General features: G+C 34.7%; 1 protein-coding gene across 2 annotated transcripts in view; it reads right to left on the minus strand.

The window, feature by feature from the left end:
• LOC106134059 (homeobox protein caupolican) overlaps positions 1 to 26,781 on the minus strand; it is a 42,747-nt gene extending 15,966 nt beyond the window's left edge. Inside the window, exons 1-3 of one of the 2 annotated variants that reach the window (XM_060953726.1) lie at positions 26,336 to 26,781; positions 11,369 to 11,685; positions 7,525 to 7,634 (exon numbers count right to left, since the gene is read on the minus strand). In XM_060953726.1, coding sequence (XP_060809709.1) covers positions 7,525 to 7,634; positions 11,369 to 11,653 — 395 coding nt within the window. In that variant the 5' untranslated portion in view covers positions 11,654 to 11,685; positions 26,336 to 26,781. Of the gene's footprint in view, positions 1 to 7,524; positions 7,635 to 11,368; positions 11,702 to 26,335 lie in introns of both variants that reach the window. The other variant, XM_013334015.2, reaches the window with a different exon arrangement.
• Between the last annotated feature and the right edge of the window lie 513 nt (positions 26,782 to 27,294).

Raw genomic sequence — 27,294 nt, forward strand, 5'->3', positions numbered from 1 at the left:
ATGAAAACAGCATCCGATGAAATCTCGCTAATTATTGAGATGAGAATTGAAGATGTCTGAATCAATGCGAATATTCCGCGTATGAACATCCGTTTGAAATATTATCCTATTAGTGGCCTTCACTTGTCATACCGTCATAATTTTTGCATTCAAAATGTCCACCGCAAGCCTACGTGGTGTTCATCACATAACATTTGTTCAAATACGAACCGGCGGCGCCTCTTATTGGGAAGTTATAACCATTAAGAGAACACAATCGCAATTTCTTCCTGTCGTAAATTCGCTTCGACGGGGTATGAGTAACCACCACTTTGTGTGCAATATCAGAGCATCCAAATAGATGGCTACGTGATTCGAATCGTTGTTCGGTTCGTCGAAATTAATCTACTTTATGGTGTAGTTGAATTTTCCGTTTGTAATTATATCGGAACGGAAGTGTTGGTTGGTATTGTATGGTATTGCTATACTGGTCACGGCCAGGGCGGCTGACGACCGGTCGTCAAATAACGGTGCTGCTTTTAAGGAGCGCGCGGCGACGCAAGGGACACGACTCGGCACCTTCAACCATTGGTAATTATGTTTCATGCTAATAATCTTACGTGTTTCAATTGCATGATTACTTTTCTTCTGTTTTAGTTGGCGTGATTCATCATTGTAAACCATGTCTGTCTTTGGGTTTTCGATACTATTTTTATTTTATTTATTAATCTTTATCCTTAATGGGTCACATAGAGCTTCTACTACAGCGCTATTCATAAGATTGCTAAATAATCGTATTAGAGTTTAAATCTGGCCAATTACAATTGATTTTAAAATGACCTTTTTGTTGTTCGTCTGCGCTAGTACAACAATTTTAAAATTTCATCAAAACTTAAAATCGAAGGATCCATTTTTAGTTCTTATTCCATAAAACTACCTACAGATATTGAGAAACACAAAACACCTGACAATAGAGTTGACAGAGGTTTGAGGTGGTCACCACTTAGCTGGCAGGCGTAAGATGAATTAATCATTACTCCCCGATCTAAGTGACCAAGGGGTCAGCAAAGAGGGTTTGTTTGTTCACGTAATTCCGAAACGGGAGCGTTGTCACTCTTCATTCCAGCTTCCCTTAGCTTAATTTGCTAGTGAGAATTCTCGACTTTATTCCGGAGACATAAGAGAGTTTTAAACTTGTTCTGTCACTTCGCAGATTTTGGAATATAAATGACAAGAATATACGGCGCTTTCTTCACTGGTTAATTATATCGCATCTCCAATTATATTCATAGATTTTGACTCTAAAGATTAAGGTCCGCTAAAAATAACATTTACGAGTAAGTCACAGCAAACTTTGTCGTGATAAGTAGATATTGAAAAAGACCTTGCTGTTTGTTTCACATGAGTTGCGGAAGTAAGTCGTTAAAAACAAGTAACTTAATCAAAACATTAATATCTAATCTGCGTTGAGCGATGTAGGCATCAGAAGTTCAATAGACATAATCAAACCTCACATATCACCTAGGCGATCTTTATCTAACGACATAAAACGGAAGGTAGTTTGAAAGCAAAATCCAAATTTTCCTACAATACTGAATATAAAATTTTCTGAAAGCCATGTTTTAACCATGACAAGCCAAAATGAAAGTATCTTCAGAGATTTCACCCCTTAACAAGTTGCACCCAACCCCTGTCTTTTAAACAAAGCCTTCACGTTTGAACGATGACTTCCCGGCTCTAAAGCCGCATAATTTCCTTACACTGTTACGTAGTTAATTGCACTTAATTACGGTGTGTTTTCGTGTTTATTTAGTAAATATTACCTACGATTGTCGACGTGAGTGATTACAGTCTGATACTTATCTGATTTTGCACCTGCCTCGGGCTCAACCCGGCTATTATGTGTAAGAACCATTTTATAACAGGATAATTGTTTTGACACTTGTTACCACCTCTTTTTTTGTATAATAATATTTTCAAAATTACGAAAACATCTAAGAACGAAATTTTGATTTGATTACAAGAATCGTTGTTGAACTTAGCATAAGTATTAATTATCATAATTAATTCACTAAAATACGCAGGTTCTAAAGTGCCCATCTCTTTTATTGTTATTTCCTTCCTCCTAGATTTAGTCTCGGTAAATTCTCACTGCTCACTAAAGAAGGAGCCTTTAGTGCGCCTTTTACCATGACTTTGGATTAGGTAAGTCAAGTTTTTACAAAAAGCACTCCTTTATTGCTTTCATCTATCTTAAATTGCCTCTTTCGTCTTTCAAAGAGATGATGAAATATGATCGTGTACCAGGAACAACACGGTTGATTCACTAAAATAATAACTATCGGATCATATTCCGTCTATTAGTAACTGAAAATAATTTATGGGAATAATTAAAAAGCGAAGTTGGGAGCTTGAATCTATATTCATTTAGCAAAGTTAGCGCCACTGATGCTGCGACGCTGCAATTAAATTCGTATAAATCAAGATATTTTCCCACAAGGCTTAAATTAAAGAGGACGCAAAAGGAGAACTTATATTTGCCCACCATCGTATTGTTTTATCTGAAGTTTCCGCAAAAATGGAACACTACTCTATCTCTTTAAGAGCATTAAGTTATCCTAAAAACTTTCAAATTATTTCTAAGCATATTAATTATAACTGATTTTAATAATAACTTTAAAGATACAAGCTTTAAATACGGTATAATAAAATAGACTTTATACTCAGTTTTTTCAATATGAACGTAGTAAAAGTGTCTAGATTATCAGAATTCCTCGTTCATCAGACATATAGACAAAATGTAACTGATATTAAGTCTCAACTGAAGACGCCCAAGACAAAGTGTTGCAAGAAATGCCGAAGGCGGATACTGGGCTCTGAAATAATGCAGTGGAGCATGCATCTGATGATACTATTTCAAAGTTATTCTTCTAGTCTCTCCTATATACTTATTATATACTGACTACCATTGCAAATAGCGTTAATGTATCAGCTATTAGCTGTGGAACAGGTTTCCAACACGTTTTTTCTATCTCGCATTTCATTATTTAATTACGATGCATCGAACAATAGCTACTGCAAAAAAGCGTCATCGAACTCAGTACTTTTTCAAAGCCGAGTAAGGCAAAGTGAGTAGTTTAGTAAGTACTCTATTCACATGATTTTATTTTTAACACTAGTTAATATACAGTTATTTTTTAGGTATGACATATACCTATTTTCTTCTTGAACTGTTCTGTAAATTGACTTGGTAAGGTTTTGAAGAGAGCATGTACGGTCGGGAGAGAAATGTGAACACCATATGATGTTTTGATTGTACATAGGATCACATCAAAAGGTATAATACCCCACTTGCATACTCCCGACGTATATAACTGTTTACATTCTAAAGTTATTGTCATTATTATAGAATTTTATTTTTAATTACTACTAAATTGACAGTATTAACTTAATCATCTGCAGCACAGCGTATATCGTCATAATATGGTTATTACGTAAACTGATCTAGCTCTACTCCAGCTAACTTCACGACCCCAACTAAGCTATAAGAAACTTTCCCTTCACTTCATATTGTTGTACTAAGTCTACTGTATAATAATATGGACCATTATACGACCTACGATACGATTACTTAAATTAATCGGCTTTAATGTCTATTCTTTGCGATTGAAGGAAACTTATTGAATGAATATATTACTTAACTTCTTGTATGATCAACCCACATACATCATGATTATTCCATCTCTTTCCCATGGATGTCAAAGCGGCGACTAAGATAATTAGCACATTCATCTCGTGTCATTCACGTCTATATCGCTTACGGGATAGATAGAATCGATATCACTCCTAGTGCCTAGTGATATCGATTCTATCTCTAACGCAGTGTTTAACAAGATGGCTTTGTGACAGAATTGAGATTTAGATATAGTTTCAGGTAACTAGCCCATAGTGTTAAAGACAAATTTAACCCTTTATCTTCGCCAAAAGAGAAGCAGTTGGCTCACACTACGTTCCGTTTTCGCTACCAGTTTGGTAGACTAGCTGAATTAGATGCTAAGTTAAAATACTTTGAAAAACACGTAAAAAAGGCTAAGTTGAGCGTGGTAAAATAGCTAAACTACATACATTAACTAAGCGTGTGACTTGGGTTCTTTCCTTCATTAACGTTCAATAGAAACATTATGACGTTCAAATAACAATAAAAATCTTGTAAATTCCTCTTGCACTTGTTACTTAATGATGTGTTTCAATGATATTGTAAAAAATTGTGCTTTCTTCCTATCGTGTAAGTACATTGAGATTTCTTTTTATTACTAATAGTAAATAGATAATGTGTTAACTTGCGTAGCATGTAGTGCTTTTTATGAACATATCAAGTAAGCATTAGTTACTTGATTGTGAATTGCCTGCGTAAATGTATAAAATAAAAAGTTTCTTTCTTTTTACTTTGTTTTGCGTTTATTAAGTGTTGGTTTAATTCAACACTTGAATTCTATGATGAGTATGTGCTTTTAAATGTTTAATATTGTTAGTTAATTTAACTTAATTTAATTTGACACTTAAATAATATTTTTACAATTTCACACAAACAAGGCGGATTATGTATTTTTCATCTCGTAATATGATACCGGTATGATAAACGACAGCTTACGTGAGCGAAGGTGCGGGAAAATACTAGTGTTGTCATAAATGGTTCTTTTCGAAATATCCTAAATTTAAGAGACTAAAGTACATTTTCAGTACCATAAGTTCATTTGCAAATCATTTCATGATTCAGTAAGTATGTACTGTCACATTTTATTTGCGTAAATACGGTTATTCTAATCTTGATTGCTGTAATAGCTATCGTTCGATCAATGATTCATGTCAAGCTTATCACCTTGTTGTTTTCAAAGTTGGCCAAATACAGCATGTCCTTATTTGTAGGAATGTATTTTTAAAGATCATATTGCTAGTTTATCAGTGGAAATCTTATGATACAAAATTTTATCGAAAAATTTTTTTGCATATTTTATTTGGTGGCACAGGTAAGGATCCAAGTTATATACCTTCAAGAGCCACGTACTTCGAACAAATGATTTTTATCTGACTAACATTTTATTAAACTAACCGTTGCTCTAACTAGACAGAAAGCTTTTTAAGATTGAAGCTTCAAGTGTCCCATGAACTATGGGAGGATCATATGAAATCAGACGGCAGTTGGTTGACCGTGGTCAGAGGTAAACCGGGACAATGCAGGACAATGACGATGGTAACTAATTCTTGGTGATAAACAAGAGGAGAAGGATCCATTTAAGTCTAAGTCACTACGACTCTGACTTAAATGCGATTGTATTAAGCATGAAGCCCCTAATCAATTATTTCATCTTTCACTTATACATACATACATACATAAAATCATGCCTCTTTCCCGGAGGGGTAGGCATAGACTACCTCTTTCCACTTGCCACGATCTCTGCATACTTCCTTCGCTTCATCCACATTCATAACTCTCTTCATACAAGCTCGGCGGTTTTGGGTACTTTTGACCTGACCCTTTACCAAGACGTCCTTAATTTGATCAAGAACGTATCTTTCACTTATCTAAAGATTTTTTCAAAATTCTTTCAAAACTACGCTCGAAGTACACGTCTTATCACGAGGTTACCAGCAATAAACGTTTTACAGTTCTATGGTGAAGAAGTCCATACACCTGCTTGAAATAAATTGAGTCTAGGATGATTTTACAAGTCTTCATGATCGTTTAAGACCAAATGTGTTAAAAAAAATTGTGAATACATTTTCCTGTAGTTATTATGTTTAGTACTAAATCCTCCTTCATAAATAAGCTGTTCTACATTTTGATGTTGCTTAATTTAACATGAACAAAATATATTTTTTTCGATACGGATTACGATAATATTTTTAAATGTTTCGATGATCCATATTGAACGATGTCGCCGAGTTTTATCCATGTCAGTTTACCGTCAAACGCCTCCGATCGATAAATTTTACATTTATAATTATCTAGTAAACCCATGTTTTGTCCTTTACAAATCGCCGCTATCATCTTGTCTGTACCGAATCCATTTTACATAGCTGATAACGATAAGGCTATGTGTCGATAGTTTCGTTGATATCGCTGTGTATGTATCCGTAAACATGAAATTAGTTTCGATAATACTTGCAAAGAAATCAAAATTTGTGTTACGTTAGACGAGTTAAGCAGTAGGAGGAAAACTTTCTGAAACTAAATTGTGTTTTTCTTTTTTATTCAAGACTCCCCATATTGTGGTTCTACTTGTAAACGCTTGCATCCTGGAGGATGACCAACGAAAGGAGGTTGATATCAAACGCAATTAACTCTACCGTCAAAATCAACGAAAATAATCTACGAAATAACCAGGATTCTTTAGACTTTATGTTTATAGTTTTATGTAGCTAACCACAATAATACGTGTCTGAGTTAAAAAAGAATCTGTTCTAACATCAAGATTAGGTAATGTAGATAAAAGGTAACTTTAATATATTTTCCGTAAAATGTAATGGGGCATACAAAAATTTTGCTATACTAGTGATACAACATAATAAGTACTTTCAACCCAAGCGGATAACGATCATTCATAAATTAGTCATCGTTTTATTCGTAATTGTATCCTTAAACATGTTTTATTAAATAAATTTATAATCAATCAAGAGAAAAGCTGATAAAACTTAGGGTTATTTTATAAGGTGATGGTCAAGAAGCCTATTCACTATTGGAATCTTTAGCATCATAAATTCATCCAGTTCAATGTTTCCTTTAAGTCTTATCGGGAATCTTGGCTCTGTCTACCCTAGAAGGTACTGAGACGTGATTATATGTACGTACATTTAGTTTACTTTAAACCGTATCGCTCCGATGGCCACACTAACTTGTTACGTGCTTTATAATTATTTAATTTAGAATTTCCATTTGAGACTTGTCGCACAACCCAGTGCCAAAACGCCCATCGGGCGATAGACATTGTGACAGTAAAAGCCTACCTCTTTCAGAGATACGTACATCCGCCTGTCGAACCGGTAGCCGTGGGGACTTATCTGTCGACGTAGCTGTGTCCTGTCAGTGCTCGGAGCGACTTGCTCAAAAATTAATTATGCCTCCTAACTCCCCAATGCCGTCACTGCGGCCCGGACACCACTGAATTTTAGATAAACTGGACCATTTCCGACCCGTTTTAGTTTCCTTACCATTGTAACCGTATGTGTTAAGTGCTAAGTACATTTTATTTTTAAGGATTTACTGAATCTGAAGAAGATATTTTGAGGTTGTCCTTTGATTGTGAATTTTTGGATAATATAAATACATTGATTATAAAATTACTGTTGAATTTATATTAATTACACAATCCTTGTGATTATAAAATTACTGTTGAATTTATATTGGTTATTAAACCCTTGAAAACAATCAACTTTTAAATTACCACAACTTATTTTTGTAAATTTCTTATTAGTACAAAAGTCTGTAGATCTTGTTTTTTTTTTGCATTCTGCGTATAAATAAAGTGTTATAAAGGTAAAACTTACCCATTAAAAGGGTATCCCGCGAAGGCCGCGTCGTAGGGGTGATAAACAGTGGGATAAGGCCAGCTGGCTGCGCTCGCTGCCAGGTTCTCTTTCAGCTCGATGCCTGCAGCCTGCAGTAAATAATAATTAATGAGAAATCAAAGTTAACACTGATCTTTCGACCCAAACGAAACATAAAATAATTCTAACAGACATAGAAATAAAAGAAGTGACTAATATAGAAAAAAGAACAAAGAAAGCCCCTAAAATAAATGCAAAATTAAAAAGAAAATGTTCAACCAAAGCGCTTATCTCACATTTTACAGTAAAAGAGATAAAAATCAGACACATACATAGAATGATAACCTTAATGAGGATCACACTACAACAATTAATCATATCTGAAGCTAGCTTGTCGGAGCCACAATTTAGTTCATCGAAATTTTAATTTATCTCACTCTAACAATATAATATAAGGCCATCATAATCTCGTTAAACATGGCTATTATAAAATAAATATCTTCAAATTTTCCTTCAACGTTTCCGGTAGCTTTAACCCTATCCATTACGACAATGATGCTCGTCGGATTGATTTCTTGATCGATCGCTTTAGAGTTTCGTTCTAACTATTATTATTTAATGGGCGAAGATACCAGCCACACGCATCAATCATCTTTCGGTCGACAAATGTATCTTTTTTTGTCTCTCAAGATTGTTGAACTTTGCTTTCTTTTATGTCGTCGAGATAAACAGCTAAATTTATTACCACGATTTGTATGTTCACTATTATGATTAATAACTTACCGGTAGGTAAGCGACTCACTTTAAATTCTATGTCGCCGCTTGAATTTCTCATTGCATTTGTAAGTGGCAAAAACTGGCATAAAAAGTCAGCCGAACTAACGGACTGTAGGTCCAAAAATTTATAGCGACGCATTAAAAATAACTTGGGAGCGAGTCTTAATGCGGTCAACCAGGATAAATCTATCAAAAGATTTTGTTGTCCAACAACTTCATTGGTGGCCGAATCGAAAATCCGATCATAAATTTTACTCAAGTACGACAGCGTAATCCAGTCGCGCTGTCGCTCTTTGTTGCTTCGACCTTTCTGATAGCTATAATTCCAGTTTTCTGTTACCTCCAATAATCTTACTAAGTCGTAACGCAAATATGCACTTCGATTTATTAATGCCGTTAACGACATTTGCCTATAAAATGCAGCTTGAAACTTATTGGCTAAAATGGTAATAGTATTAAATTGTGCTTACAGTTTCATAATGCAGAATGTCACATTTTTCATCGTACTCATGCTTTGAAATTTTAAATAAATGTTTATTTCAACGTAATTATATATATATATATATATATATTTACTAGTATTTATACTATATGTTTACATCATGAGAGAATATTTGGAAAAGATATCAAGGGTGTTGCATGAAAACAACCCTTTCTAGGAATTTTTGATTTCATTACTTCAGGCATTTCTTTTATTATTACGAATACTCGTATGTTTAACTCTTATGAAGATTAAAACACTAAAGAGATTATTTTAGTCTTCATGCGAGTTAAATATATATTTTACACAAAATGTAATATAAAAAATTAGTGCGTTACTATTCTAATGGGTACTATCCAATCTATACAATATTTTACAAAGAAGTGATAAAAACACACTCCTCTATTCCATCTTACAAAGTCCCAACACGATGACAGGTATTAAAATATTTCAAACGACTAAAAAAGCACATCTTTTTTTGTATCAACATCATAAGTTTAATGGAACTTATCTTTAATCCTTTTACATTTAACAAGTTGAACTAGGAATATCTTCTGGAATCTTTTAATCCTTCAAGTGAGGTAGTGGGCACGGAACCTCAGGTAAAGTTATATGATTCAAAATGTGATACGTATTGTACAAATGGATTTTTGTGGGACTAATATTTTAATATCTTTATTTAAATTAATTGATATGATTTAGTAGGAAATATTACCTACCTATAATGATCGATTGTCTGGTTTTATTCAAGAGGTTTATGTGTCACAATTGCAATGTTACTCGTATAGTAGCTATAATATTCCGAGATAATCATACCTATTACAATCAAAATAAACTCCACCTTAATTCTCGCAACTCGGTCCGTGGGCTGTTATTTCCGAATCAAAATATAGTTTGGAAGTGAGTTGGGACGAATCCTCATTGATGTTATTATTATCATGAGTTACGACAGACATTAAACACAAATCTATTAATGAGCTGTTACACAGTGAAGACGATGATTTATATCAAACTGGTCGAACTATAAAATAATATATTTTTTTTAATAATAACCTCCGTTTCCTGTTGGCCACATGTGCGAATGAAGCAATAAGAGTTGTTTAATAAAATTAAATTTTCCACAGCCTTAAGAAAACAAAACATAATCTCTTCACTAAATTTAACAGGGAACAATAATAATGTATATTGTAGACGCTACCTTTAAGAGTCAAAACAAAATTATGAATTGTAGACAAAATAAAAGGCGTAAAAAATACGAGTGAGGATCCCATTGAAGGCGAGACTGCGGGCGGTGAGTTCACACTTTCGCCGATGATATATGATCATATCTCTATGAATGATTGAATCATCTGCCGAGACACGTTCAGGGGCCCACCTTTTAACACCTTCCTCCAAAAGTTTTACTACACGTCATATATTACGCGCCGTGGCTACTTTTATGTTGTTATGATCATTATCATTCAAAGTCACTACCCACACACATGGCTTGCCATGGGGCTCGCTATATTACACTCAATGTTTTTTGTCACAATGGATTCGCCGACTTTTAAATGGTATAAATTAGATGTATCATTTACATTTCCAACAAAGAATTATCTAATCTCTAAGAAAAATCTACACGGAGCTTGTTTTTACAATAATTTTACCTATGTGTATTATTTTATTCATTATTTGCAAGAAAATTACTAGAATTTCCGAAAATTTTGTAGACGTATTGAATTCTTGCTAATATTGATGAATTCAAATACCAATAATAACACAAAGTTAAACGAATGAATTCCTATGTATTAACATTTAATAAAGCAATCACAGGAAAAAACTGTATAACCAATATGTCCAAATAATAAAATTTACGTGTCAAAACATAAGTGACAATGGGATAAAAATATAAACCCGCTGCGCAAGCAATATGGGCTCCAGGAGATAAATTTTAATCTCCAAGAATGGAATTGTTAAACTTATTAAGTTATTAAATCGGACCAAGGCTGGAACAACTTTTTTGAATTGATGGACAAAAGAACATACATCATCGGATTATGATTCTAATTTATGTGTGTTTTTTACCTCGTAAAGTCTTTGTGATTCGTTAACAAGAGGTCGTGGCTACCTCTGAGGGACTATTTTGACATCAGATCCTAATTATTTTAAGGTAATACCTTTTGTAAAAAGAGTTGAAATAAAAAAAACGAAAGAGAAATAGGCTTTTCAAATCGAATATTTGATCTATAAAATATCTTGTTAGTAATGCAATCAGTTAGTTTTTATATAACTTATATTTTGTTACTTCCTTAATACTTTACGATTAGACTAGATTTCATCTAGAATATGAATTTACGTTTTTGTTCTCAAATGGTTTAGCCTTTTAAAAGACCTACGTACGAAACCTTTAGTAGTGATTTATGTTTGTGATTCTGACATATCAATGAATTTTATTTTAGCAACGAAGAGGAGAAACTCATTACGTCAGTAGTCATCATATACCTATCATACCCAATCAAATAAAAATATAATAAGTACCCAGTGTTGGTTGCTAATTAAAATGTTCCGTACTTACCTCAAATTTGAAAGAAATAAAACTATACTAACAGCATTTGTGTAAAATGGGGGCTGGTCAGCGGCGAGCGCCGGGAAGTAGGCGGCCATGCCCGCGGCGGTGGCGGCGGCAGCGTCGGAGTACGGGGCGCTGTACATGGACAGCGGTACCCCCGACGCCAGCCTCTGGTAGTTGAGGAACTCGTACTGGCACGAGCAGACCGTCTGGCCAGTGATCGGGTCCTGGAATATCGGGCGGCCGGTGTCGCAGCACCGCGGGGCCGCCGCCGCCGGAGAACTCGCCCGACCCGCGCCGCTCGCCCCTCCTCCGCTGCTCATTCCCGCTTGCGCCGGCGGCGGACTGTTTGAGGCTGTCGATATGGTGCTCTGTAAGTTGTAAATTTTGAAATGCCTTTATGGCACGTTTCCACATTCGCTTTGCAGCAGAAGACAAATAGGGAGGCCTCCGACGCATAGCACAATCGCTTAGCAAACAAGTATTTTTACGCTTACGTGGTTACTGATAATAAACGACAAATGAATAGAGCATTAGCATAAAATCAAACTGATGGATAATAAATGAGCGTTTAATGTGTGAAAGGGGTGTGCTGGGCGTGCCTGCGACGTCGTCAGTACGCAAATTCGAAACGCTCCAGAAACTCTCTTTATTAATTGTGTGAACTGTGAATAGTCATGCAGTCTAAGATTAATACGATTGAAAGATTTGAATCAAATGACAATGGGGGTTCGATGTTATAATGGATTTATCCAATGGACTACCTGAATCGATGAGTCGTAGCAGAATAAACATCCGCTGTTTTCGATCGTGTAGACGGACTCGGCACGTACGACCTTTTTAATTGAACATACGCGGATAAATAACTTTCTAAATATTTGTCAGGCGAATGAAAAATGGTCCCCAACCGTCCAGCGCGCATTGTGTCCTGTATGGGATTAGAAACCGAGAAATGCCACCCGACCGCTTATGATACAACCATGTGTCACATTTTGAAAGAAAATCATAATTAATTCCCCTATTGTGTCCTTTTCGTGTTATTATAGGATATTTCCGGAAAAAAATCATAATATAGAACGAGAATACTCCCGATAGATAGATGACATTAATCTTTTTGGTAGGAAGCCGTTGTGACATATCAGTTATTTGATTTAGAGCAAAATTGCGGTTCGCGTTATTTCAAGTAAGATAATAGAAGAGACCTTCCTTTAACCTTTAATTATGTAAAGAGGTGGTGTTGTCTACATAAGCCTGGTAAGTCAGTGCGCGGTTGACTGCGGTATAAGCCGCTGTGACCCGTCTGACACTGGTAGGGCTTCATTCGCCCAAACACTATCCTCCGCACATACGAGTATACCACCCGTGTGTTAACGTATCGATATCCAATAATTCGGTACGCACACACCCGTTCGCGGCGGGCTAAAAACATTTGTTGTGTTAAGGGTATTACTGAGGTAATCCCGAAGCCGTTAAACGTCGAATCCCTGTATTACCTACATTACATACCCTGCATAGTTATTTAATCCTTGCTTGCTAACATTGTACATAGTATAGCAATAGGAGTTCTCTACAGGCAATTCACGTCATTCAACTTAAAGTGTATGACAGTAAAGATTATATTGATTTGGTCGAGGTGGGTCTGAAATCGCCGAAGTACTTAAATGGGATTCAATCTGTTCAGGCGATAGGGTATTTGGATTATAGTTTAGCATACCCCCTTTCGGTCGGCCATTTCGATGTCACTACACTACTGTGTTCATTGAGGTTTCATTATGTGTGTTTGTGTATGCGTTTGTGTATGTGCAATTGTGAATCGTACGTCTTCCCTTTGAAATCCATGTTGGTATCAGATTCACTTGGATGGATAAATAACATATATAAAATTATTAATTAAAGAAAGTAGCGCATAGAATAGAAACAAATTCACTGTAGAAAATGATTATTGAAATTGATATATGATTACAAGAATGTATATGATAACGCATCTAGCTGAGACGCTCCAAAGTGAACATAATTAATATGTGAAATTAGCTTACTCCGACTCAACAGGTACAACTTGGTTAAATTCTAGAAAACTTCAAAATAATAAAATCACGGTGGCATTCAAGAATAATTTATGAACCTATTCAGAAATTAAATTTGAGTAGAAATAGATGTAATCTTTGGCAATGTCGACAATCAGTAAATGTACACCCTTAAGTATCGGTTATATTATGTGCTTATTAGATAAAGAAGACAAAAAAGTTGTCATCATATCCTTTTCAAATATCGGACGGCGCAGGATTAAAGTGCCGCTGTGTCTTATCTTTAGCAGACATCTTTTAAAAAACAAACATGAGAAGTATTCTCTTTTTGTTGTATTTTTTATCGTAACCCGCAGGATGTGTTAGAGTCGTTAAGCCCTTTTAAGTGTTAAACCATGTAACTGAATATTCGAGCGTATAAGGGTCCGATCTATTTGTTTAATATGTAAAAAAGGTAATCTTAGAGAAATCGAACCAAATGACACGAATTTCGTTAAAGACATCAGTCCGGCAAAAAATATCGATGACATGTAGCCGGTGCATCCAACCGACGCCTCAGGTACTGGCCTTTTTTATTAAAGTCGGTCCTTTGGAGACATCATTAAAGTATTAAATTTACGATAAGACATCGTATGCTTCATTGGATGTGGTATTTGCCAATGTTTAATTTGTGGAAATTCGTTATTCTCTCGACAGGGTAGAGAACGAGTGTGCATCTTGTAGCATTGGACAATTGGTGGAGCACAACCGACGTATTAGGCCCCATGTTTACAGTCTGCGCCTAGTCTATGGCGGATCGTTGTCGACATCGTGTACTCTGCTTGAATGATTACGAGCACAGCATTGTGCTGTTACCTACTCGCAAAACGCGAGACGTGATAGAATTGTTCGAGCTTGGAGCCCATAATCCTTTTTCGCACATAATCGGGCGAGAAAAAGTATCATGATTTGATAATAGTCGATGATAAGCCAGCCGTGCGTCACGCTACTCGCTCAGAACATTCTTAGTCTTGAGAAAAGCGTGTGCGAATTATTTCAATCTAGCACATTTTTTACTCTTCTTAACATCAGGTTAATTACTACAGATCAGTATCTATTAAAAAATCATTTGTATAACAGTCACAAGATACTTTCGTGCGTGTACTCACAGGTTGCTCAGGGGATTAACGTGAAACAATATAAGTAATATTATTATATAAATATGTTAATACATTTATCTAGATTGACGTTGCAAACTTGCATTGTTAATGTTACGGTTTCATTGATTTTACAATCTGATTTACTTGTATTCGTTGTTTTAACAAGATCCACAACACAAAACTCTGTATAAAATTGGCTAAAGCGCTTGCGTTTTCTGACTTGTGCTTTTTTGTTTTATTATTTCCTGTTCAGGGTTATCGATCTTTTCTGTCGTATTTTGTAGGTGGGACGCTCCTAGTAAAAAGTGGACGGGTTAAGTTTAATAGTGATCGGTGATTTAACTTAATCTGAAGAGGAACGATCGCTTGGATTTACTGTTTAGCTCTAGCTAAGTAACATTCAGAAATTTAAAGCTTTTCCAACTATATGTATGTCTATTATATATTATTACAAATATATGTATTAAAGTCAATAATGCATATTTAAGTGTTATTAGTGGTATATTTTTGAAAGAAGACAATTAGTCAGAATACAAGTTCAAAGGAAATGAAAATGTAAAAGATATTTTAGAACTAAAGTGGAAAAGACATGAAGTTTTTCATTTCTCGTGGGATTCGACCTCACTACTTGCGGGTGACAAAGCAACGTGTAGCCCAGCCGTGCATGCTGTTTCACAAACAGTAATTGAATACTATAATTTAATTAACATTAAGTTTTTTATTCCAGTGCCATTAAAATTTTAATAAACAAAACAAAAACGAAATTTACATGGACTGCCAACAGTATTAAGTTTTTATTACGATATATGATGCGAGTGTGAATTGTGTTTCAATTTTAGTCCTCTCCACATTGTCATTTTATGATCACTTGTTATTATCAGGAGTCGCATCGTGTGATCCGGTCTTAATTACGGACGCGCAACTGTTCGCGTGAATAGGAAAACTATAATTAATAAACGCCCATGCTTCTACTTTTTTGCAGTTGGTTTTCAATGATCTAAGATATAGTGATTAAGTGTGCTCGGTATAGCATGAATATGTCCGACATGTGGCTTTCTCCAGCTTATCCCGATCGCGCGGTCACTAACCCCGAGAAAACACCTTTTCCCAAAACATAATTCAAATGTTGCTATCATTTTGGGTTATTTACATAAAATTGTTAAATTGGACAATTATATGGCTGCGTTAGGTGTCTATTTCGGCCACGTCCCGTATCAAGATATCTTTATAGATAACAAACGAAATTGGTCCACCCTCGAAATGCATCACGCCATTGAAATTCACACTCACACCTTCCTAATTAGGGTGAATTAGGGAAGAATAAATATTGAAAATAAACGTCGGGGAGTTCTAATATTCAACAAAGCGAACTAATGAATAGATAATACATAGTAATGGTGTAATGTAGGTAAATTAATGCCTGTAATGGTAGTTTGAATAGCAATAAATACTAGTTAAACTTATTAATATCTCAAATTTGATTGGTAGAAGTCATTCCCTTTGCTTTGACCTTTGCCCGAACGTCAACTATGAGTTCTAGGTATAGTTTAGATGTAAGCTATTCTCCGCTTAAAAAATAGAAAATAATGACTTGACCATTGTGAGCACTTTACAGTGAAGCAAGGAGCAATTAAACTTTCCGAGCTATAACGAAGTACCTAACATCACCATTTAAATTGAGCTAGAAATAAACTTCACATAAGCGTATTATACACTATAAGAGGCTCGTATCTAACTACATATATAATTAGGAAAATGGCTGCAAATATAAATTATATAACAAATATTTAATTGGAAAAACCTATTACCACATAACTCGAAAAATATTCTATCTGTAAAGCTAAAACTATTTCGATTCTTGCTATAAATGTTAAAAATAAAAAAAAAGTATTTGTATCAAATGTTATCAAAAAATTTAAATGCTTTTGTGTTTCTATTAAGTATTAAATTTTTACAGGAGAGTCACTATTAATGAATATATGGGGAAAATAGTTGTTATATTGCCCATGTTCCAGCAACGGAAGCACACATTTTTACACGTCCAGTCACCGTATAACCCGACTTAAACCGAATCGTTATTCTTCATTCAAGCAACTCATTCATAAAATTGCAACTGCTTCGAAAGGAATTGGAGACCCGTTCGACACACTCCATCGAACCCACAAATGTGCGCGCGATTGTATTTTTTTATTCGTATAATAATCGATAAAAGTACGAACGATAAATGGCTTTAAGTACTCCACTAATGAAGTTGTCGCAAGTTGGTGGATTTGGATACATTATGCTTGTTTTGATTTCAGTCTAATATTAACCACGATCATTATGCTTAATGCTCCTATGAGACCGGAGCACATTCCTACATCAAATCTGAAATTAGATTGATGCAATCGTAACTGCTTTGTGGGTATGTTGGCATGCCATAAAATGCATAGTGAAGGGAAACATTGCACTAAGATTATGAGTCTATAAATAAACATTATTTTTCTGTTCAGTACAGTGTTTGCGAAAATAAATTTTAACTTGTCTACTGCCAATTTTTACTTTGTTAGAGAAATCAAACTTCTATGGGTTATCAATAAAAAATAAGTGACGTCATGTCATGTTTAAAGGTTGGCTTTTTTCACTTAGATATTTTTGTATCATAATTTATACCCGTAGTCATAATTAGCTTGACTGATATGCCCCAGAGAAGAATAGATAACATTTTATTGAGTACCTACTGTGTTCTGATATTAACTGTAACAACAGTTTTGACACTTTTATCTTTTTCTGCGAATGAACCGAATTGAAAGACGCGAATTATAATTTCGACGAATATAGGTACTTTTATCATTGTTATTAAACAGCACATTAGTGGTTAATTTCTGAGAAAGAAATTTTAGTCAAAATTCGCAACGAGGAAGAATTTTAACTACTATAAAGTCTAGTCTACAAGAATGTCAGATGTCAAAGGGATCTTACGAAAACGTATATCAACCCATAATATCTACCATAAATTAATAACACTATAATTTAAACTTTTTATCGACCATTCTGTTCCCACTAAAATATAAAAAAATACATTTTAAACGTCGCTTTACGAAAAAGGATATTAATCATTCGTATTCAAAATGAACGATTTATACGTTAAGTCCATTGTTTTAAGCGTTTATAGTCATCGTCGACGAAATTCCTTGGATTCGAATTCAAGTCACAGAGGCGACGACAAGCGACCAGTCGGTAACTCGTAACTCTTTGTAATCATCAGGAAGGAATATTTTATAAGGCTCCGGAAAGTACAATATTATTCGGCATTATTAAATACATACCTTGTTTTATTAGCCTTAGTATTAGTAATGAAAATTTTGTTTCTAGACCTTATCGAGACCTACTGCTGGATAAAGGGCCTCTTTTTATATAAAAGTATTTATTTTTAAAAAGGATGTCCAAAAATAATTTCACTTTAGATATCAAATAATTTTTTGTGAAATAAAACTAAAAGCATTTTTCTTAAACTAATTGATAATGGAAGCACCCAATATTTCTAAATAAGAGATGCCAGAATAATTTTGAACGGAATGCCTTATAATTCAAAATAAATCTATGTTTTTTTGATATCAAAAATGGGTAGGTATATGATTTTCTTACAAATTTAATTAGAATTTTGCAAAATTTGTACACGCATCTCCCCCTGGCCATCCGTGAAGCATGTAAGTATGTATAATGTAACAACCTGGCTATCAAGTGTTGTGCCATGTTAATTTTATAACGGTTCGATTTATTTAAATTATGTTTTTTCTATATTATACATATTTTCTTTAGAGTAGGTGGTTTAAGGTATGGACCGTGCAATGTCTATCCCACACCGCAAACAATTTTCCTGGGATTGACACTGAATCTTCGTTGATGGCATGGGTACGGACGACTGTTTTCGCCTTTATAGACAATGTATTAAAATGTTATTTTAGGCTCCGGACGAGCGATTCAACCACGATTCGGCCACGTCTCTGATGTATGGGGCATGGCCACGATTGCGGGATAAGTGGTACGGATAGGGCACTAATTTGCCACATTACACACATTTTACATAAAGCAATTTATATCAATCCGTGCCCCATCCAGGCCTCCTAACTCTCGGACACCACAGTTGTTGCGCGCCCCCATAACACTCCCTTAAACATGTATCATAAATGGCTATCTAGTGTTGTGCCATGTTGATTTTAGAACGGTGCGGTTCGATATTTGAATTATCGGTTAATACAGATGCCATAAAGCGGTGGCGATTCAAAACATCCCGCGCGGCTCTCGGCGGACCTTTATTGCCGTTGCCCTGTCGTTACTCACTAATCGACGACTGTATTATTACCAGAATAACCCCCGTGTACGTATGAAAATAAATTTTATTTCGATCCGATTTTATGACATTTGTTTTCTCTAACATTGGAGTAAAAATTATTTTTATAAATGTGAAAATGTCTTATTAGAATGTCGTCGAACAAGAATAATTTAGATGATTTGACAGGTTCACAACTTACATAATGTTTTGCGATCTTCACTGAAGTCAAGAGAGTTTGAGATTATATTTGAGATTATGATACTTAATTTATTAAATTTGTTTAATATAAATTTTTCTATATTCAATAATGAATCAAAATTAAATGTAATCTCACTACCTGCTTATTAATTTATCGCACAGTTCCAACTACCGGAAAATATTCAGGTAAATAAGATGTAAACAAACGGCTTGTGTTAAATATAATTTCTACAAAGATATTTTGGCAAATGGCATTCATTAGCCCGCGGTTGCCGCTACAGAAAGTACAGGATATTTCAAGTGACACGAGCTACACACGGACGGCTGGATTAGCGAGTATATATAATTAAATTCGAAGTTGCCATCGTTCAGAGTACGTTGTATAAAATTTGGGTAATTTTAAAATTATCTAAGTACATTCATAGATGAATTATTTAATGATAAAAATGTAAGGATAAATCTAAAGATCAAAAAGTAGTCAATGGGTATTAGAATCTCATTACCAATATCTTAACTCATTCTCAATAATAGTAAAATAGCTTCTACTCTCTTACAGAATTGTTGTGCAGTATAATAATGAAATAAGAGGGATGGAATACTACATTAAATATTTAAAAGGAACATTATTAAGTAAGTACAACAATTTTTGCTAATCGTTTTTCCCAGCCGTGTGTCACTGCGCCGTAACGTCTCTCCCGATTCCCGCGACGATGTGTGAACTAATGATATGTGAACACCTCATCCGACAGTGTAGGCGAGACTCTGTAATCGTCATACATGTGTATTTTAAGTTCACGAAGCAATAAACTTCCATTCTATGGCAATTCCCACTGATTAGGACAGCTAATGACAGATTCGTGGATGCGCGGCGCGACGCCTGAAACGGTCGTCCCCGTGTTTACAGCCCCGATGACTGTGTTATGCCCTTTTTCTGTATTTCGAGATAATTACCTCACTCCTACACATGTTACTCGACGTTATACGAATCTGTGAAGTGATCTTACACACGGATTCTTATAAGAATTTCAATCTGTTTCAAATATTATTAGAATTCTTTATTAACATCAAAATCTCGATTAATCGTTCTGTTTAGTTATGTTTTATGGATTCCTTTATTACCACGACTCAATTGTCTGAAATATAAACTGACGTTACTATATACCTTCGTATAACATTACATCTTTAACATCAATAAGCACTGCAATATTTCCTTTTAATCTCAAAGTAAATCACCAAAGCAATCCCGTTTAAGAAAGAAAAAATAACTTGAGAAGATGTGAAGGTAAAGCAAATAATGCCTTATTGCGATGATCGAAGAATCATAATTAAAATGGCGGAGAGAGCCGATCAAAGTTCTTTGCAAACGAACGCACACACACACACAAAAATCCGGTTGTGCTGGCTTGTATGGACATCACTATCAGAAATTCGTCGGCGGCCGTAACGAGACTTCGAAATTTATTATAACGTGAAGTTCCTTGATTTCGGAGAAATTATTTGAGTCTTCTGGGAAGCGGTCGTTTCATTCACCTATCTGATTAGGAAGAGTCCACTGGGTTTGGAAACTGGAACTGAGTTAAGCCAAAGAGGTAAGCGCCACGCGGCGTTAAGGTGTCGATTACGGCTTTCAAAATCTTGCCTTTGAGATAGATGATTAAAAACTGTCATTTGACGAAGCACATTTTTTGAATTGCCAATTATATATATGTACATAATATGCAAATAATAACTCTATTGTTGAAAAAAAAAACAAACAAACAGTCGATTTGCAAATAATCCCGTATTCTTTATCATTACTGTCTCTGACTCCTGTGTCAAATCAAAACAACGACATCTATAAGGACTGTCGAACAAAGGTAAAGTTTTAAGTTTCAGGTTATCCCATAACATTAACGTATACTTTCGTTACATTTGGCGCTTTATCAAGAACAATAGCTTACCAGAGCAACATTTACTTGATCACGGCTCTTTATGATGCTTTATTGAAGTTAAAAAAAGGTATGAAACGTTAAATTATGAGTCCAGAGAAAAGGGGTCAGAGCGCACGGCTGTATTTGCAGAAATGACGAGAATTGTTCATGGCTCATTACGAACTTAAATGAATGAAGAAGGTTTTGCTTTTCGGTTTATGGTTCCAGAGACCGTGTACGCATGTTTCTTTAATTTCAGAAGGTTTGAAGTTCACTAACATTAATTAAGACTCCAAAAAAATCATGATTAACAAATATTATTATGCATAAAAAGACATAAAAACAAATGCACACGACTAAAATAAAAATAAACAATTAGATACGGTACGGTAACGAGCTCGCTTTAGGCAATCCCCTTGCTTCAGGCATATTAAGGTACGACAAAATATTAATCTGAAAGCTGACACTCGTATGCGCGCCCCGCGCGAATCGCATGACCTAAATAAAAACAACTTTGTAGCCTTTTGTTCCATCTTGTTTGTGAAATGCTAACTTAAGTAATGTACACAGCTGGACAGATAATATTTATGTTCATGCTGTCAAAGACACATATTTTAAAGGTGAAAACAAGTTTATTTTTATTGGCACAATAATTATCACAAATCACACGATGTTTTTGTAAGCTGAGACGCTATTTGCTACTTTTGTACAATCTTCGCAACTTTAGGGTGCGAGATGGTACAGTTAAACCACTGTTTACAGAGCCGACCAACCCTTCGCTACATTATGTATAATGGCTTGGCATGGCGGTGTTTCATATAGAATGACTTCCTAACGCATTCAATTTGGACCCTTCACGCTTGCTCGAAATTCGTACATGAATTTTATAAGATCATAATAATTCAGTGAGCGAGCAGAAAGCCTAAGAAAGGAAAGAGGGTCGATTTTACATATACTTCGGGGATACCTATACCCGATGGATGTATTATATTCAGATAAGAAGACACAGTTTACAGACGTAAGCATTTGATAGTACAACAACTTATTAGTGATGTTTAAAGTTTTTAATTTTGCTTGGACAGGTTCTAAGAAGAACACCTACTTTTATTTTTGTTTTGTAACTCGAATGTTACACAAAAGACACGCCACTTCCCAAGTCATGTTTCAAAAGATTGTTGAAGCTACATAATTTGTTATAAGAAGTTTCAGTTGCAAGAAGTCACTCGGGCTAAATAAAGCATTTTGAAGAGGAAAAATGATGCCACAGAGGCTTGCCGGCCAGAGCCGAGCTCTTAAAGCGCACGATACAACGCAATATAAACGTTTACAGCCCATTCTTGTGGTACTTAATTGCTATTTAAATAAAAACGTACCATGAAGGCAATGGGACCCGGCATGGCATTAAAAAACTTTGCATTCCTATTAACTAAGTATTTAAACGAATTTAATGTTACTTTTAATATGGAATAAAGATTGGTAAAATGAGTGCTGTTGTAGATGGAATTAACGAAAGTGAAAAGGCTCCGAAATTAAGAAGTAATGCGTATAATCCCCCTTATCGGGGACTTCCCCTCCCCTTAATGTTGGTCTTATCTTATAGATAGCAGGAGTAGATCGTTCAGCACGCATACGTCTGTTGGTTGATATATTTCTAGTATTATCTTTATTAACTACTTTTCACCATTTTAATTATGGCTTACTTACTGAATTGGCAGATAAGTATGTTCCAATATTAACATAGGCATGGTTTAATAAAGTGATATCTGATAAAGGAAGGGTGTCGCCGAAACTAATATATTAGCGAACATGCACTTCACAGATAATGTTAGATTTAGTACATTGGAGTTAATAACAGGCTGTATTGATTATATCCATGCTCTATTAAATACTTAAAGAAATTCAATTAATAAAAACATAGGTATTGTTTTTAATGACATAACTTGGTTCCTATGCTTAGTGAAGATGCGACAGATGTTAGGTATGTTTGTTCCTGTGTATGCACTTAAGTTGTAAGAGAAATGCTAAAATGCCCTCTTCATGTATTTCAACTTATTTGCTTTTATTTTGATACTTTCGAGAGTGAGAAGAAAGAAACTTCTCCTGATTGGCCTGGGTTTTGAATCTAAAGTAAGTATCTAGGTAGGGCGGTAGGTAAGTAGGTACCTATGTAAGAATCGTTAAGTTAGTAAAGTTACTTTAATACAAGTCTCGAACTACTTTGGGGCTAACACAATCTGTATGATTTATCCCGTATTTTTTTGTATTTACTTATATAAATAAGAAAAAAATAATATAATTTAAAATAATAATATTAATCAGTTTAATGTAGGTATTTTTCTTTTATTATTTCTTTTTCTAATTAATTACATATTAGTTAAGTTATGGGTTAACTTAACTAACACATGAACGTTTATAATCATTTTTCATTTCAAGAGAAACTTTAATTAGTATTGACTTTTGACCACAAGAATATTTTTTCATGTGGACAAATGGTAAATGGTAAAATTATATTAAAAAAATTTCATGTTTTCACATGTTATCAACCTAAGTAAAGTCTATACCTAATAATGTTATTGTTTATTTGTAAATTAGTCAAACTACCTTCGATAGAAAAGTAACTACAATTGTCGTTATTCTATTTGAAATTTTTTTTTGCTTTTATAATAAAATAAATTTAATACACCATGTGTTATAGAGAATCAACATGAATCTTATTAAATTTACTGGATCGAGCTTCCATTTTGTTAATTAATGTTACTTAGTCTTAAAGCTGTTCATTTTTTTTTCATAATGAAATTTTTATTCTTCATATGCAAAAGTTTAACACTGGAAAAATCATGATAGACTAAAATAATGAAAACGCCACATAATATTTCGAAGTAAACTAATTTTGTGTACCTATTTACATAGGTATCTTGTAATCAATGTGAACAATTTGTACGCTGTTAGATACTCGTACTACCTATATATCTAAAGTTAATTAGATATATAAGGCAACATACAGTGAAACCCTTTTTATAACACACAAAAAGTTTTATAAATCTCCATCTATACTTAAAAATAATTGTGCAACCAGGATTTATTTTCAACCCCCGACGGAAAAAGTGGGTGTTATAAGTTGGACTGGACGTGTCTGTCTGTCTGCGGCATCATAGCTCACAAACGAATGAAGTGATATCAAGTTTTTTTTATTTGTTTATAAAATTTGATTTACGTGGTCATAGACATGTTTAATCAAAATCAGTTGAGCCGGTTAAAAGTTGAAGGAAGGCCGAATGTCGGCGAATAAGAATACTCGAATGACAGTGCATTGGTAAAGAATCATGATTTAATCGAAAATGTTCTTAGCTTAAACCCCGGTGCAAGAATGAGATGTAAAATTTGTGCCGAGGTTTTAAATTTAATATTAATTATAAGTTACAACAAAGGTTGATATAATAGTTGACACAGATCAATATTTTTATTCAAAAATAAATAAAAGATTATCAAATTAAGGACGTCCTGGTAAAGGGTCAGGTCAAAAGTATCCGAAACCGCCGAGCTTGCATGAAGAGAGTTATGAATGTGGATGAAGCGAATGAAGTATGCAGAGATTGTGGCAAGTGGAAAGAGGTAGTCTCTGCCTACTCCTCCGAGAAAGAGGCGTGATTTTATGTATGTATAAATAAAAGAATCAGTTAATTTATTACAGACTGCAAATTTCACATCGATTTATCCTATTAAGAGTACGCTGGCTGGATGCACGCACATGCACGTAAATTCATTGAACGCCGAATCCGTCCGACTCTAAATTTAATGGGAACAGTAAGGGTTACCTGCGTTGCATCGAATAGGGATGATAACAGGGTCTTAAAACAATATACTTAAATTAGCCAATAATTTACATGATAGAATACACGATATTACATAAATTAATATAACGTTAGTTTAAGTTTAATGAATTATTAGTTTTAATTTTGACGCCATAAATGTTTTATATTCATTCAAAATACGATGGGAAAGTCCATTTTTAAAGTTCAAAATTATAACGTTAATAACAACTATGCCAGTTGGTAGCTGTAATATAAAAATAAGTTTATAACGCGAACATGAAACTCATGTGTGACGTCATAGGTAAGTAAGTTAATTAGCGTTTTGTAAGAGGGGTCCAAATAATGTCTCAGGCCGATTTTTGTTAATTGATACGATTATTTCACCAATGATTTAGTTGATGTGAAACTTAATTCATAAAACAAAAATTTGACATCAGTCGTTCAATCTATTCGTTCAACGATCGTCTGTGGGACTGTATTTTTACAATGATAATTAAAATTTACCAACTTTTGTTTGCTATAAACTTCTCATTTTATGATGTTATTCGCACTCACAGCTTTCAAATCTCACAAAAGTATACCGAACAATAAGCTATACCTACTTAATTATTATTCTGTTCTCAAACAAAATTCAGTTTTGTTTTGTTGTAATAGTAATGAAAAGTCTTAATTGGAATCTACTTCATGAATTGTTGTCTTGTTCTAATTGGAACCGCTAATATGAAATATAATAAAATAAATAAGGCAAAACTTATTAATTAAATTTTATTTATGATAAGACTATGTAGGTTATATATCTGAATATATGTATTTAAGAGTTAATATATTAGTTATACTACTTCTTCCTAATAAACCCACTTGTTTTGAGTTATCATCACATACCTACTTAAAACTTCGTTCATTCATGCAGTGCGCTAATAAAATATCATTTAATTAGAAATACAATTTTGTTTACTCTGTTGCCAAAATTTTACAAAAGCATCGATAGTAGGTAATGTATAAAAATCATAAACTATAAGTTGTGAACGAACCATAAAAATAAAAGTAGGTATCTAATGAGGCTCATTGTAGATACCTATCATACATTATAAGTTATATTCAAATTTCTTCAAAAGCTATCACAATGTTGTTTATTTATTAGCTTTAATTCTACTTGAATTAAATTGATTTTTTTTTCTTTTGATAAAATAAAATCTTCAATTGGTAGAGTCGCTCAGTGATGTTGTTGTCACAGGCACTTTAAATATAGGTAGGTTTTATGAGGTAGGTATTAAATTGAATGTTTATTTAATTACTTATGATGAAAACTTATAAACAAAATTAAGTATTGTAGGTAAGTAAGACTTATAAGCAATGTTATTTACAAAGCTGTTTATTGAAATGTTTAAGCAGTCGTAAATTTGTTAAAGCTAAAGCTTTATTCAATTGGTTATGTTAACTTTAAATTTCATTTTCTTTTTTATTTTAATGTAACCACGTGAGTGTAACAAATTCAAAAATATATTATTACACATGTATAACATAACTATCGCGCTGCAAGTTATATGAATGTAGAGTTGAAAGTTATAAGTCTAAAGTCATTTGGCCTTTTTAAAGAGTATATTTACCTGATTTGGGGGAGATCCTCTAAAGGCGAATTGGGACGTCATTTTTCACAGTGTAACTTGTCGGAAAACTTGTAAATAAGCACGTCGATGAGGTCTTTGTCACTGCCCGCACACACTTCACAGTTTCATGTTGTGTACTAGTCACTGGTCCCAGGCGGGGAGCATCGCGATCAGGGTAGCTCGGGGTGCACTCGCGACGGTAGCCAGCGAATATCGATTGAAGTGCAGACTCGGGTATTATCCGTGACAAGAGGAGCGGGCCGCGAGTTGCAGCGGGCGCGTGGTCGCGCGCGCGGCGGCAGTGGGTAATGCGGTAGCAGCCCGCCAGGTGATAGTAATTGGCGCCGCCGTCTCCTTCCCGCGCGGTCGTCTCCCTCTCGCGCACGCACGGCCGTACTTGTGTGCGTGGTTCTCGCACACCGCTCCTTCTTTTCACGCTCGCGTCGCCGTTTGACCCCGCGCCGTCGTCGACGCTCTCGATTTTTGCGGTACGGTGGGTGGCGCCGCCGCAGGGGCGGCACGACGCGGTGGGGGCGACTGGAGGTGGGGGTAGATGCACTCCTTTCTTTTTTAAAGCTTCTCTTTCTTTTCTCGTATTTTTTATGTTAGTATTGGTACGAAGCGGTCTCTTTTATTTTATTTTATTATACATATATATTGTGATAATTAACAGTGACGCTGCGCACGACGAGCGAGTTTGCCGAAGCGTCGACTTAATGATAGCTTTGCATTTGATTAAAGGTAACCACGACATTTGTAATTTTTATTTTCCTACAACAGAGAATGAACGTGGGTAAGTAGTCGTCTATGCTAGATGCCTGACAGTGTAGTGCCTACCTATACGACTTTGGCCTGTTGTGGACTCGATAGCAAATATTCCTGGGGTTGCTTTAGTGGTTGAAACATGTTAGCGGTGACAGTTTGAAATGCTCTTTGAATGTGTTGCAGCTGTATCTGTA

This window comes from Amyelois transitella, chromosome Z (genome assembly GCF_032362555.1).
Source record: "Amyelois transitella isolate CPQ chromosome Z, ilAmyTran1.1, whole genome shotgun sequence".
In the NCBI taxonomy this organism is placed as follows: domain Eukaryota; kingdom Metazoa; phylum Arthropoda; class Insecta; order Lepidoptera; family Pyralidae; genus Amyelois; species Amyelois transitella.